This window comes from Pelecanus crispus, chromosome 3 (genome assembly GCF_030463565.1).
Source record: "Pelecanus crispus isolate bPelCri1 chromosome 3, bPelCri1.pri, whole genome shotgun sequence".
In the NCBI taxonomy this organism is placed as follows: Eukaryota; Metazoa; Chordata; class Aves; order Pelecaniformes; family Pelecanidae; genus Pelecanus; species Pelecanus crispus.
Genome location: NC_134645.1, coordinates 67,581,443 through 67,594,979, shown reverse-complemented (window position 1 = coordinate 67,594,979; position 13,537 = coordinate 67,581,443). Strand labels below are relative to the sequence as shown.

Here is a 13,537-nt window from a genome sequence, read left to right as displayed (position 1 = left end):
AAAAGAGGCTTTTAGATATTTATATGACACTGCCTATATATGATAAAGTGCTGTAAGAATCACACAGGATGACATACAATTACACATTTTAACTTGAGGTTGCCAGGGACCTCTGGTGATTGGCTAGGCCAAAGTGCCTGCTCAAAGCAGGGTCACGTAGAGCAGTGTGCTCAGGGTCATGTCCAGTTGGGTTTTGATATCTCCCAGAATAAAGGTATGTGTTATCAACAAATGACCATTTTCTTTTTCCTTCAAAAGAAGTAAAAATACTAGCAAATCACTTCTAAAAATAAAATATTTACAAGTGTGTATCAAGAAAATTTGTACTGTACCTTTATAATCATAAATGTATACAAGTATTGGCTGGTTTTGACCAAAGGCACAAAATGACACCATGTGTTCGTGTGGATGAAAGGCAACATCACGAAGTGGAGATGTGAAGGAGAGTTCAGAATATACGGCCACCTGATCTCCTACAGAAGTGAAATACGTTTATTAATACCATGGAAACATACTTGATACAGCAAAATAACAGATGGTTACAGCTTGTATTACTACATTGCAGTGCATGCCACTGTAAATAATTATTCTTCAGTCCATTTCCTTATTGAAAAGTAATATTTGGCATAAGACAAAAAAACATTGCATGCTTTCAATTTATCGATAAATCAGAAAAGTTAGTGCTGTTGCAACAGCTGCAGGAAACCCCAGAGGATGCATCAGGTTAGCCGAGTTCTCTTGTTCTGATAAGCAAGTTCTGGAAAGGTGGCTTTCCACAGTATTTGTTTGTGCTTGCATTTTGCCAGAGATAGCTATCTTAGTTGTGGATTTCAGCTCTGTAATACTGACAATAGGAGTGAAAGTTGAGCACAAAATTATTAGAAAAAAATAAGTAAAATCAGCTCTTCAGCTGATGGCATTATGAATGCAAGTACAGTGTGTAAGCAAGAGTCAAAGTCCAGTGAAAACATACTAACAACAAAATTTCTCCCTCCTTTTACCCTTTTTTAAAGTTTTTGGACAAATTATGTAGTGGCATAGATGTAAGCTAATTAGTTGGAAACGTGCAAAGAAATTCAAAACAGAACTGCTAGTTAGCTGCCTGTTTTAAAATATTTACTTTCTCCTTTTTAAAAATTATTTAGATCATAATTGGAGGCAGAACATAAGTCATCAAAACCAAAAAGTGTATTCTGCTACCTTCTACTGCTATTTTTGCCCCTTTTACCTCACTGTACAAACAAAGATGACAAACTCTTTATCTTACATTTGCTTAACGCTTTCCCAGAAAGATTTTGGTAGCTATTTTGAAACTACTTGGTTTGGGAAATAATTCACAAAGAAACCTTATATTCCAAAGGCCGATAATATTCAGAGTCTCCGATCACCCTTGGGAAACAGATGACTTGGTTCTCAACAAAAGCCTAATTCCCAAATCCAAAAAACACAACAGAAAGACTGATTTGACTTAAAAGGTTTTAGTGCATTCCATTTTAAGACCTTCATCCACATGTGAAGAATGGCAGTACACAAAAAGCTGAGCTTAAGGTGCTCCATTCCTGCTGGATATTACAAATGCTACCTCTGCATATTAATTTCCTCTAGAGAATTAAATCTTAGAGATTAATAATAGCTATTTAAAAGGTGGTGCTAAGGCTTCAGGATTTAAGAACATCTTACTGAAGTTTTATTCCATATCAAAAGTGTTTCAATGAAGGTTACAAAATCCTTTCTCCCCCCAGTCTTGACAACCTAGCTTAACCCCATGAAATAATTAGTTACCTGTTTCTGGATTCCAAACATAAGCCTTTCCATCTTCACTTCCAGAAAATAGGAATGTACCACATGGTGTGAAGGTGCTGTGAATCTTTTCTCTGTAATTTGTGGCACCTATGTATTTCTTTGCAGCCAAGCTAAAGATAAAGAACGGTTTGCAAATGTAGCAGATACTTTCAGAATAGACAATCTAACTTTTTATGTGTCGGTCCCCCTCTCTGTTCCTCAGAAAAATCAATACACCTTGCATCCCGAATAGATATGCAAGCACCCACCTTTTGCAGAGTGCAGTGTTTACCCTTTCTTTTCCCTGGCTTTCATAATGCACCTGAAGTTATAGATGAAAGTGTACATCCTTGTCTTTCAGTAGAAAATGGAAATACTCAGATCTAAAGAATGGATACAGATGTAGTAATTTGCATCATCTTGACCCCGGGCTTTGCAAAAAATGGGGAAATTGGCACTATTACTCTAGGCTCTGCCAAAAAAGTTTTCATTACGCTTCCTGAGCTTGATTACATCCCAGTAATGCTTAAATTTATCCAGCAGCTCTCTTCAGACTAATGTCTCCTTGGTTAGAAAACCAGCAGTAGAATCAATAAATTTCAAACATCAATGCTGATTTACTATTAACATTAATATTTTTAGTATTATTGTGCTACTTAGGTATCCTAATCTTTTTTCAGTGAAACACTACTGGTCAGCATAGTAATAATGACCTACTAATGAACTACTGTCAAACAGTTTGTAGGCATCAAATAAGAGAGAATCTGCAAAAGGATTTAAAGAAGCCTCTTAGCGTAAACCAGCTTGTATCTCAAACATGAGGTACAGCTTGGAAAGAGATATGAAAGTTCAAAATGGAGACTAATACAGCAATAATACTATGATGCAGAATTCAAGGCAAGAAGAATGGCAATAGGCCACAACACCCCTCAAAGACAGCAGACAGTAATTTTTAAAATGTGTTACTGCAGAAACAATGAAGGTATGCTGGGAGAAGTGCAATGCAGTTAATATGACAGGAAAATTATTTTACCAATCTTCTAAATAAATATACCTTAGATACAATTCTATTTGGCAAGCAAGACAAAGGGATGCTTTAATGATCACAGTGCAAGACCATATTAGCCCCAATAAAAGTTTTAGCTAGGTGAATAAGAAAGATAGTGTCTCTGATATGTCATGTAGAATTCTGCAAGATGTAAAGCTAAACCGCATATGAAACCCTAAGGAGAGGTCTGAACCAAAACTAAATCCCTGATCACATACCTCAGTGACAGGACAACAGTATTATCCAAAAAGATCAAAAAAGCAAGTTGAAAGAGGAAAGTTCAGAACAACTAGCTGTCAATCAAAGTGAATTGTGTTGATCTGTGACCTCCACCCCCTCTTTTCTCATGCAGGGAATGAACAGTTAATGCTGACGTGTAAAATTATCACTGCTGGGTATCTGACCCTGTGGTTTATTGATAGACTTAAGCCAATTTAACTGTGGGCTGCGGTCAAAGCAGCAGTCCTGCTGCTGTCCTCTCCACCCTTATTTTCCCAGGCTCTCCCTCGTTTCTTCTTTAGTGTTTGGGCAGCTATCAGATGAGTTAGATCAGATAGCTGATTAAAATGAAAATTAATCATTTGTATTTGTAGACTGATTTTTAGTCGGATCAGTTCACTGATCTGACTTACCCTGCATCAAAAGATCTCTAGAGCTGATAAAAAGGAAATGCTAGGAATACATGGCCAAAGGTGCGGGAGATAGGAGATGTTGTGTCCCACAGATAAACTGGCTTAATAATTGTGAAATTGCACACCATATTAACCCTTTCTTAGAGATTAATATGCATGTCCATTCTTCTCTCTCAAACTAAAACTCTCTGCGCTTTTTAGGAATGGTAGCGGTAGAAGAACACTATCTGCTTCAAAAATTACAGGTTCCCTCCGTTCATCCACCGATTTCATACTTCGGTTGAGTGGATAGTTGAGCCTTCTAGCATGGTCATTATAATTTATCGTTTACAGTAAAAGATGGAGAGTGCACTATTAGACTGGAAAGTCTTCAGCTAGTTCAAACATCCAACCCAATATATTATTTAAGAGTGAGATTTCCTGAGAGAATATATATATGTACAGAAGTATGTTCTAAAAGAACATAGTTTCTTATGCTATGAGAACATAAAGAGGTATTTCCCCCAGGTAATTTCACATAGAACACCAGGGAACCTTTGATTTTCTGCGTGGCAAGGCAAGGAAGGGAACCCATGAAATTAAGGATGAATCATTTAGTAAGAGCGTTCGTATCTTTAATGTGGATTTCCAGAAGGGAATGTTCAGGTGCATCTTATCAATGTGTGTAACTGATAGGAGTAAGACACTTCACAGTTTCACCCAGTGAAAGGACAAGAGGGAATGGACACAAATTGAAATATAGGGAATTTAATTTTAAATGAAGAAAAAACTTCTTTTGAGGGTGAAGGATCACTAGAACATATTGCTCACAGAAGTTGTGGACTCTTCATCCTTCAAGATATTTAAAGCCCTAAGTAACATGCTCTCATACTTTGATTATGGGGGTAGAACCGGACACTCTTCAACTTCAACAACCTAAGTGATTCTGTGATCTCCTTGTTTTTTATTGTAGTTTATTATTAAAAAATCATGTTCACAACTGTTAAAAATGAGATAATCAAAAACTAAGTTAAAAATCTCACCACCTGCTTAATATACCATAAGATGTACATCACTGCATATTTCAGTATTTATGATGACAATTTTAATTCCACTTTATCATCAAAAGACGCTTCCCAAAGTCTTAACAATGAGAAACTAACGCACAAATAAATGTTATATTTTCAAAGTTATTTTCACACCTAGATTGCATTTTTAAAAGTGAAATTCCATCTTTAGGAGACTAGTCTCTTCTCTTTCATGCCACCTTAAGCTCCCAAGTAATCTAGTAATTTTTGGATATTCTATTCTAAAGACTTACACAACATCACACAAAAGGTCTGTAACACAGCAGTGTTTTGAAACCATTTCCTAACCCTAATATTGCTATCCTTGATTATTAGGACATCTTTCTTCTCCACAACTATACATTTAATAGTTTTGTGGCACTTTACTTCCCCACGTAAATTTTAAAACAAAAAGGAAATACACACTTGTCACCAAAAATCCACTTACATTCTGAGATCCATGATTCTCAGCGTACTGTCTTTGGCATGGATTAATAAACGCCTTCCATTTGGATGCACCTCCAAATGATTTATTGATGTTCCTTTAATATCATTTTCTTTTATTTCCTACAGAAAGAAGGAAAATAAAGTAAAAACATGTAACTTTGTGTTTTAAAACTCATGTTTTTACACATTATTATTCATTTTTTTCTTGCATTACTCTTTTTCTACCCACTTCATTCTATTCAGTTAAGGAAGAAGTTTGTTCCCATATTAAGGCATCACATCCTGGGCAATCAACTTTTCACAACCACAAGACAGATTGCTGTGACTCTGAACTTCTGAAACACAGTTGATGACAGAAATGCTGACTGAACATTAGGCCTCTCAGGTATGAACAAAGGTAATTTGTAAAGCCTGTGGTCTATTTTATTGTTGTCTCTAGAAAACAAACCTAATGCATTAGCATTTATCTGTTAATACAGTGCTATTAAACCTCAAGCATTTTCATGTTTTATATACAAAAAAATTGAAGTTGCAAAACAATTCAAAAATTTTAAGTCAGTGAATCACAACATGTTCTATCAGCTCTTTTATACCATTATTTAAAGAAAAACACACCTTTTCAGTTAAACAAAAGTTAACATATAAAAAAATTTGAATCCAAATTGAATTACTAGATTTGGAATAGTTCACATAAAAATTACAATGCTAGTTTAAGAAACCTGCATACCTTATTAATTCTCCAATGTTGAAACATGTGTTGAGAACTTCCTTTGACAGATGTATCCCAAACTATTATCAGTCCTGAACTATCTCCTGAGAACATGTGGAGCCCTGTGAAATGATGTCTTATAAGTAGCAGAATACCATACAAGTGAGCAAATACAGAAAAGGACGTATAAACAAGAAACAACTTTTTTTTTCTATTATTTTTGTGAATAGGAGAACACCAATTCTTTCCTCTCTTTTGCTATGATACACTCATTGCAAATACATTTTGCTCATACTGCATGATGTAAGTTGATACCATAAATCTGGATTCAGCACATAAGTCAGATACTGTGGTGCTGAATATTCTTTTTTCAGTTTTACTCATATTTCAGAATCAGCAAAAAATGAGCATTTATAGCTCAATGAGCTTCACATGATGGCCTAATGCTTACCTATATACTCACTGAGAGCATCGTGAACAAGTAGTTTTCCAACAGCTGTTCTTAAATTAAGCACAAATACTTATTCTTTATAAAAATGCAACTGTTTCTTCTTCCTAGTACCTACTCCAGTGAATACCTCCAAAAAATGAACCACCTAATTACTAATGATGTCACTAATACCAGAAAAAGTCAAACACTTTCAAGTATCTTATTCATCACCCATCTTCAACTCTTCCCACTCTCCACTAGTACGTGTCAGTACATGTCTCTCACTCGCTTTCAGCTGTTAATCTACCAGTTAACATTATTCACAATGGTCTAATCTCTGTCCTTTTCTCCCAGTTTTTCACATTCTCTGTCAGTGCTGAAAAGCTCATTATCTTCCCACTCCTTCAGTCTAGCATTAAAATTCTCACAATCGAAATACTGCTACGTCATTTTCTTTATCTTTGTATTGAGTTGATAACTCTGAATGACAATATGGTAGAGCTGTCTTTGCTACTGTTCTGACCATGCAACCTCCTGTTCTGAAGTTCTGTTCTGAGAGTTCTTTAGAAGCTGGTTTCAGATTTCCTGCTTCTGCTTTTAAGTTAGTACATAACTCTTCTACCTACTTCTATAGCCAAATGTGCCTTTTTTCCAACTTACCTCTCTACACTAACTGCTAGGCTTTTCACCTGCATCCTGATCCATTTGTCTGCTCTGAACAGCAGCATCTGTGCTTCATGTTCTGCTAATTTTTGCTGCAATATGTACAAAACATTAGCTAACTAACAATACCTAGTTATAGGGACAATGAAAACCAAACTATGACCAAAATTTGCCCAGTAATCATTGCCTGATCACTACACATTTGCCTGCCTGTCCTCTCTGCACATACCTTTTCTGATTGTATCAGGGACTATGTGTCCTTTTGTGTTTGTCCAAATAAGGCATCATACTAACGTATTAATTGCAAACACAGCTAAAACTATTCTGTTATAGCATTTCACATTGCCTCTATGAAATAAAGCAAACTAGTAACACTCAAGTTGGTCTTCAACTGAAAAGACGACTATTTGAAAAAGTAATACTAAAGTACATACCTTCTGCATCAAAGCAAAGTGTGTTGACAAAACTTTTGTGACCATCAAGCTCCTGTAGCAGTTGTCCATGGATTTCTTTCACATTTGCATTCCAGATTCTAATCACTGAGTCGTAACATCCTGTCACGACCAACGAGTCAGCAATTGGGTGGTACTTTGCAGTGTAAACAAATGAAGGATGAGGGAAAACTCTCACAGCCGATGCCGCCTGCATTTCTATTTTCCACATTCTAAAAGGAAAGGATGTTAGGCTATCTGCTGTATTAAGCAATCACATGCACAGGTGTAACTGATGCCATATTTTGTACTAGTTCTAGAGGCAAATGCTTGCAAACACTTAACACCACCTGTTCATCATACCAATTGTTCCACCTATATTTAATCCTTTAATATGGTACTTTCTAACAAGAATTAAGATACATTCACTATTTTACATAGCACTCTGTCTTCAAAGTAAATTCACAACTACTTATTTAATGGATATTTCGCACATTTTAAAATACACAAAGAATTCCATGGAATGGATTGATTTCTTTCCTTCAGGAGTTATAAACAAATTATTAAGACCTTCTGGGGTATCACTCATTTAAAAACAAAACAAAACCAAAAAAAAAAGTAGAGCAAAAAACCCAAAACCAAACATTTAGGTCCACTAAATATAAATAAAACCTCAGAAAGTTTTAAAAGAACAATTACCTACCACACAGTGCTTGTGATCTCAAGGATGTTTTCTTCACATAAATTCAGTTCTTACTATTCATCTATTTCCTATCCTTCACCACCCACAGCTGTAAGATCAGGTTTTTCTTAGGAAGTGTTTTTTGTTTGATGCTATACATTGTATTATTGAGCCTTCCCCAAAGATGAGTCCATAAAGAATGGAATGGTACCTGGATCATGAAATACAGGTGGGCAGCACATTTCAGAGAGTGCTCAGTTACAATATGGAATTTAATTGTTTGAGTGCCACCCTTCCAGGTGGGGTGACTACTTCTGGTGCACGCTGAAGAATTCTAAGCTTACTCTGAGGTGAGTTCATCACAAAATTGCAATCCCTTAGAGTAGAGCAATTAACTTGCAACTTAATGTGCAAAGGTCACAAGGAGCCTACCTATCTTTTAAAATGGTTTTGCTCTAACAACATAAAAAGTTAATTTATTGCTCACAAATAATATGGGACTAAAGCTTGGGAAGGCTCAAGAGTAACATACAAAACACTATATAAAGAAGGATTCACATAAGCTCCCAAATTTCCTTTCAGGTTGTCTTACAACTCAGTCCAAGAGATGATCCAGGTAATAAACTGATAATGACTTTAAAGCAATAGGGTGCCTTTTGGTCCTCATCCTTCAATTCTACCATGTTTCAACAGTGAAATGGTCCCAATATGAAAGGGAGAAAGAAGAAACTCCTTGACTAAACTCAGAATTTTTAAGGACCTTAAGGCAATGGACAATAAATACAGGAACTAACAACTCGTACAGTGACTATGCATAGTACACAGAAAAGGAGGCAGACCACTACAGTTTCAACTTGCTGCCACAAATTCAAGAATTGAGGAACAGCTAGGCCTTCTTATAGGTAACATAAATGATCGAAATTGATATTTATTTTAATATTAAAAATTATTATTTAATCTGCTTCCAAATAAAAAATAAAAACATGGGCTAAGCTCTGAAAATATTATTTTTATTCCTACATACAAGCAGCAAAAAAAAAAAAAAGGCAAAACAGTTCCACACATACAATGTATCAACAATTTTTCTGGCATTTTAATTATGCAACTGTCTGTAGCATTATTGAGTTGCATAACAGAAACAAGAGATAAGGATCTGAAGAGCTAAAAAAAAAAAGCCCTATGAAAACCTATGAAGTTACTTGTAATAAAATTATGCAGTGTCACAGCCATACTTTCATGTTTTTCTACAGTTTTGAGGGTTTTGCTTTTAAACATTGTACAGATTAGTATTTTAACATTAACACAGCATTGAAGTACGCTTTTAAATTGTAGACGAAAATGTGTACACATTCAGTCTCAGAAATAATACTATCAAATTACATTTACAGCCTTTTAATTTGAATTATTTAATTGTGTCCAAAGAAAAATTACATAGGTACAGTGTGGCCAATTTTAACCTGAATCTTAAATTTTCAATTTCCTGGCTCATGTTCAAATTTGCAGACTTAATACTGCATTCATAATATGGTAATTTCTTCAAGGATAGAATATTCCAACTGTCTCTGACTTCTGGAAATATAGGGTCTTTCAGGTTTTTTTGCTGCACTGTAGATTTAGACACTACAGTTTTTGGAAAAGCTTTTGTCTCAAATACCTATACATTAGAAACTGATATAGTAAATACCGCTTAAGTGACTAACTCCATCATAATTTTTATAATATTATAGAGTAAGTCACACTGCAATCAAATCTGTAATTAAAACATTATAGCACAGTTTTTAGTAAGAGATGAAACTGGACCGCTTTCTTTTGTGCTTCTGATGCTATCTGCCAGAACATCATCATCATACTGACCTGACAGTGCCATCGGAGGATGCAGTAAGAAGGTACTGATTGTCTTTTGACCAGCAAAGATCATACACTATGTTAAGGTGACCATAAAATTCTCTCAGGAACTGTCCAGAAGGCATTTCGTACACTAGTGAAGTTTAAATGGAAAAATAAAAATTTTGTAAGTATTTACAATCAATTATATGCAATTATTAGTGCAAAGTTTAGTCTAATCTTGGGCTGAGTTTCTGCTAGCATAAGTCAACTCATTTTCTTTATCGTCTCATTTTCAGAGAACAAAAATCAAATAGTTGCTAGATATGCATGGACAGCAAGCATATACTTCCATCTAGTGGTTCACAGATGTCACGAATGTCTTAACCCTTAAGAAACAGCCTACTTGCTTTACATTACTAAAACCAGTCTGGGATTACTTTTTTTTTTTTTTTTTTTTTTAAATTTTGACAGCTACCCAACCAATCTTTGAAATAGATTAACCGAGAGATCATTTTCTGGGGCTGTATAATAAAGGAATCTAGACTTACTGCTCCTTGCGTTGTTTAAACATTTACTTTGTGTACACTTAAAATATTGTTCTCTCTAAATCTCAAAATTCTTACGCAGCGCTTAAGAACTATGCAGTTGAGGCTACCGTGAAGAAGTAGCCCCAAGTCTGAATAACAAGGAATATTTGTAATTCCAACTGAACTGGACCATGGAAGGCAGTAGCCTCCAGTAGTCTGTCAGGAGATGACCGTATTGCAGGTACCTAACTTTCATGACAGGTTAGGAGAAAAACTTAAACAAAAAGCATGTGGTGGGGGCTGGAAACCTATTTCACTTAAAGCCTTATTATCAGAAAATATGTCCCTTATGCAAACTGATTTAGTATTTCCATTAGACCTCTGTGCAGAAACTGTGATTTCATACCATTAAACTATATATACCTTACCATGTATGAAAAGCCAGTTCCAGCCTTATTAACACAGAAAAAGCACTTTCCTCAATGCTCTCTAATACATAGAACAATTTACCAAACACAAGTATAACACAAAACCTCTAAAACACCCACAATTTAAAAATACATCTTTTGCCCTTTAATTTCAAACTATGTGAGTTGTAAGAAAAAAACCCAAAACATATTTTAAACTTACAAACAATGGGATAGCCATTCCTTCCTGCACATGCTGCTGCCAGTGTTCTCCCATCATGAGAGAAACGAATACAGAAACAGCCCATTTCTCCACCTCGCAGTGAAAACAGATGCTTGTTCGGTATGCGGCAAACCTAGCTTTTCAGGTAAGAAATGGGATTACGCAGTTATGAATATTAACTACCCAACACTTAAAACACATTACTATGTCAAATCAATAATGCAGCTCAGAGAAAAGTTCTTTTGTTTACAGGTCACAGAGCTACAATTCACATATAAAGTTAATTTCATATTTAATTCATATATCAAAGAATTCGTAATTCTATAGAACATTTTGCAAAAATGTCATCCGTCTATCTGTATCTATGAAGACAGATACAAATATATTGTGGCTTTTAAAAAAATAATTTAGCTTTAAAGGTAAAACAGTAATTTAAATGTATAAAAAGGAAATAATTTTGAGTAATTGTTCTTTTTTAAACAAGCACATCTGCTTTAATATTCTTTGGCAGACAGACATGCCACATCATGCTAACCTTACTGAAACTTTTTCACATGACATCACAAAATACATTATCGTGGCTACTAGAGTCCTTCCGTATGGACATGGACTAGTCTAAGAATAAATGAGTTGCCAAACTTTATTTGTATGATGGCAGACAAATATTCGTAGGATCATATTTCTCTCGGTTTTGATTATGCACTTACTTTCAGAATGGCAACTTTCTGAAAAGTAACGAACATTAACATAAATACAGCTTTTAGGTATCATGCCATTTTTGGTAAGAAAATTCCCATTGTAAAAAAACAGACTTGCCTATTCTTTACTATATTATTATTAGCAAACTTTACTAGGAAATAAAGTTAAACCTGTGTATATTTAAGTGTTCTTTTTGAAAGGATCTGTATAAAGACTACAGTATGGAATCAAAATAAAACCAACGTTCTTTGTTAACAAATCTTTCATTGTTCAAGTTCTTATAGAACCATGAACTCATGCTAATGCCATTCTACAGAAAAATATTAAATCATTGCATGGACATTCTACATAGTTGCAAAAATATTCCTTTTTTACGATTGTTAAATTTTGATTACCTACAATGATCTAGGAATTAGGATAAGTCAGCAAGAACATTCTTAATATTAAGTTCTTCAAAGGAAGTTCCTTCATAATTCTGTTATACTGTACAAATAACTTTAACTGAGGGAATTAAAAGGAAAAAAAAAAAAAAAAAAAGACACCCAAGAAAATGTATTTCCAGTCAAGCTGAAATCTGAGAACTGGTTTCCTGTCTTACTTCCACTACCTGAACAGCCCTACTCTTTGAAATTCCTAGAGAAATCTCGAGATAAAAGTACCTAGCTGTTCTGGGGAAAAAATGGTTCAATCAACTATATTTGGTAAGAAGCTAAGCATCCTCTACTATTTCTGAGAGTTTCTTATGTTTTGTATTTTGTTTAGTATTTTTTAAAATTTACTTTAATGAATTACTTGCTTCATAATACTTATAAAAATAAAGTTATAAAAAGATAGTAGGTCTTTAAATTATTTTTCTTTAAAAAGCAAATAAAAACACTTCACCTGTCCAGGTAATCTTGTCCATTTAAATGGCTCTTTTTTCTCCTCTGGAAAAGGTTCACATGATTTTTTAGATCCCTCTCTCTGGAGCTCACACAGCGTTGCACTACTTTGTTCCTGCTGAACAGCTATCATAGAGCGGAAAGAAGGAGCAACCTTAAGGCAAACAAAACTAAGCATCAGGAAAAAACATTTTAAAAATGAACAATGTAATATCTGAAAAGATTAAAAGGTACTTTTCAAACGTATTGCATTTTTATATCTGAAAAATAAGAGATTGGAAAAGGTTTAATACATAAAAACTGCACAGCAAAAATTTCATTTGAAGTAACCATCAAGTCAGAAAGTAATCTGAGCTTCCAAAGTTGTGTCAATCAGATGGTATCAAAGATTTTTCAAGTAATTGATATTTTTCTATTTTTATTAACCATCAGTGAAAATTAGTAATACTCTACTACCTGGTGACAGTGGTGTATAAAAAAAAAGGCATTTCAGCATGTAAATAGTTTCAGCAACATTAACCTACCACCTTCAAATCAAAATAGTGCTTCAGCAACAAAATCCATGCATGATACCAAAAGACATTACCAGTGTTGTCTATTGAACAAACTACGTTCAAGCGTTGCACAGAAAAAAGGACTGACCGCATTTGCGATTTTAATTGTAGGTAAAGCATGCATACTTTCCAAACTTCTGTAACTACACCTACTAAGCCTTACCTACAAGTTACACCAAGCTTGAACACACAGGAAGCCTTAATGCTGTGAAGCAGCCTAGCAGCCCCATGGCTGAGGGGCACAGAGGCCATTAAGCAGCAGCTGCAGTTCCGATCAGTTTCACTAAGACAAGTCTCTTCAGAAACTCATCTGAATACCAGGCAAAATTACTGTCTTCTTCCAGGCTGACAGCTGCTAGCTATCCACTCCAGGGTGAATAACTGTCTAGGTTCTTGTGACTAAAAAGGGAGGTTGGACAGCTACTATGCAAGCAGAAGCCAATTTAGGAGCCTAAATCAGTTGGCCACACACAGATGCCTACTTCCATGCAAGATGCCCTGTTTTATCAGACGCATCTATTTTCATATCTACCAGCCCATGCAGGAGGT

At 35.0% G+C, this 13,537-nt stretch overlaps 2 protein-coding genes across 2 annotated transcripts in view; both read right to left on the bottom strand.

Moving 5' to 3' along the window:
• MTFR2 (mitochondrial fission regulator 2) overlaps positions 1-13,537 on the bottom strand; it is a 486,796-nt gene that overhangs the window by 70,285 nt on the left and 402,974 nt on the right. The gene's annotated exons all lie outside the window — the stretch shown is intronic.
• Positions 1-13,537, bottom strand: part of AHI1 (Abelson helper integration site 1) — a 128,723-nt gene that overhangs the window by 67,954 nt on the left and 47,232 nt on the right. The window contains exons 11-18 of the mRNA XM_075707708.1: positions 12,436-12,588; positions 10,855-10,987; positions 9,725-9,848; positions 7,192-7,421; positions 5,683-5,786; positions 4,957-5,075; positions 1,783-1,913; positions 333-473 (exon numbers count right to left, since the gene is read on the bottom strand). Coding sequence (XP_075563823.1) covers positions 333-473; positions 1,783-1,913; positions 4,957-5,075; positions 5,683-5,786; positions 7,192-7,421; positions 9,725-9,848; positions 10,855-10,987; positions 12,436-12,588 — 1,135 coding nt within the window. The remainder of the gene's footprint in view (positions 1-332; positions 474-1,782; positions 1,914-4,956; positions 5,076-5,682; positions 5,787-7,191; positions 7,422-9,724; positions 9,849-10,854; positions 10,988-12,435; positions 12,589-13,537) is intronic.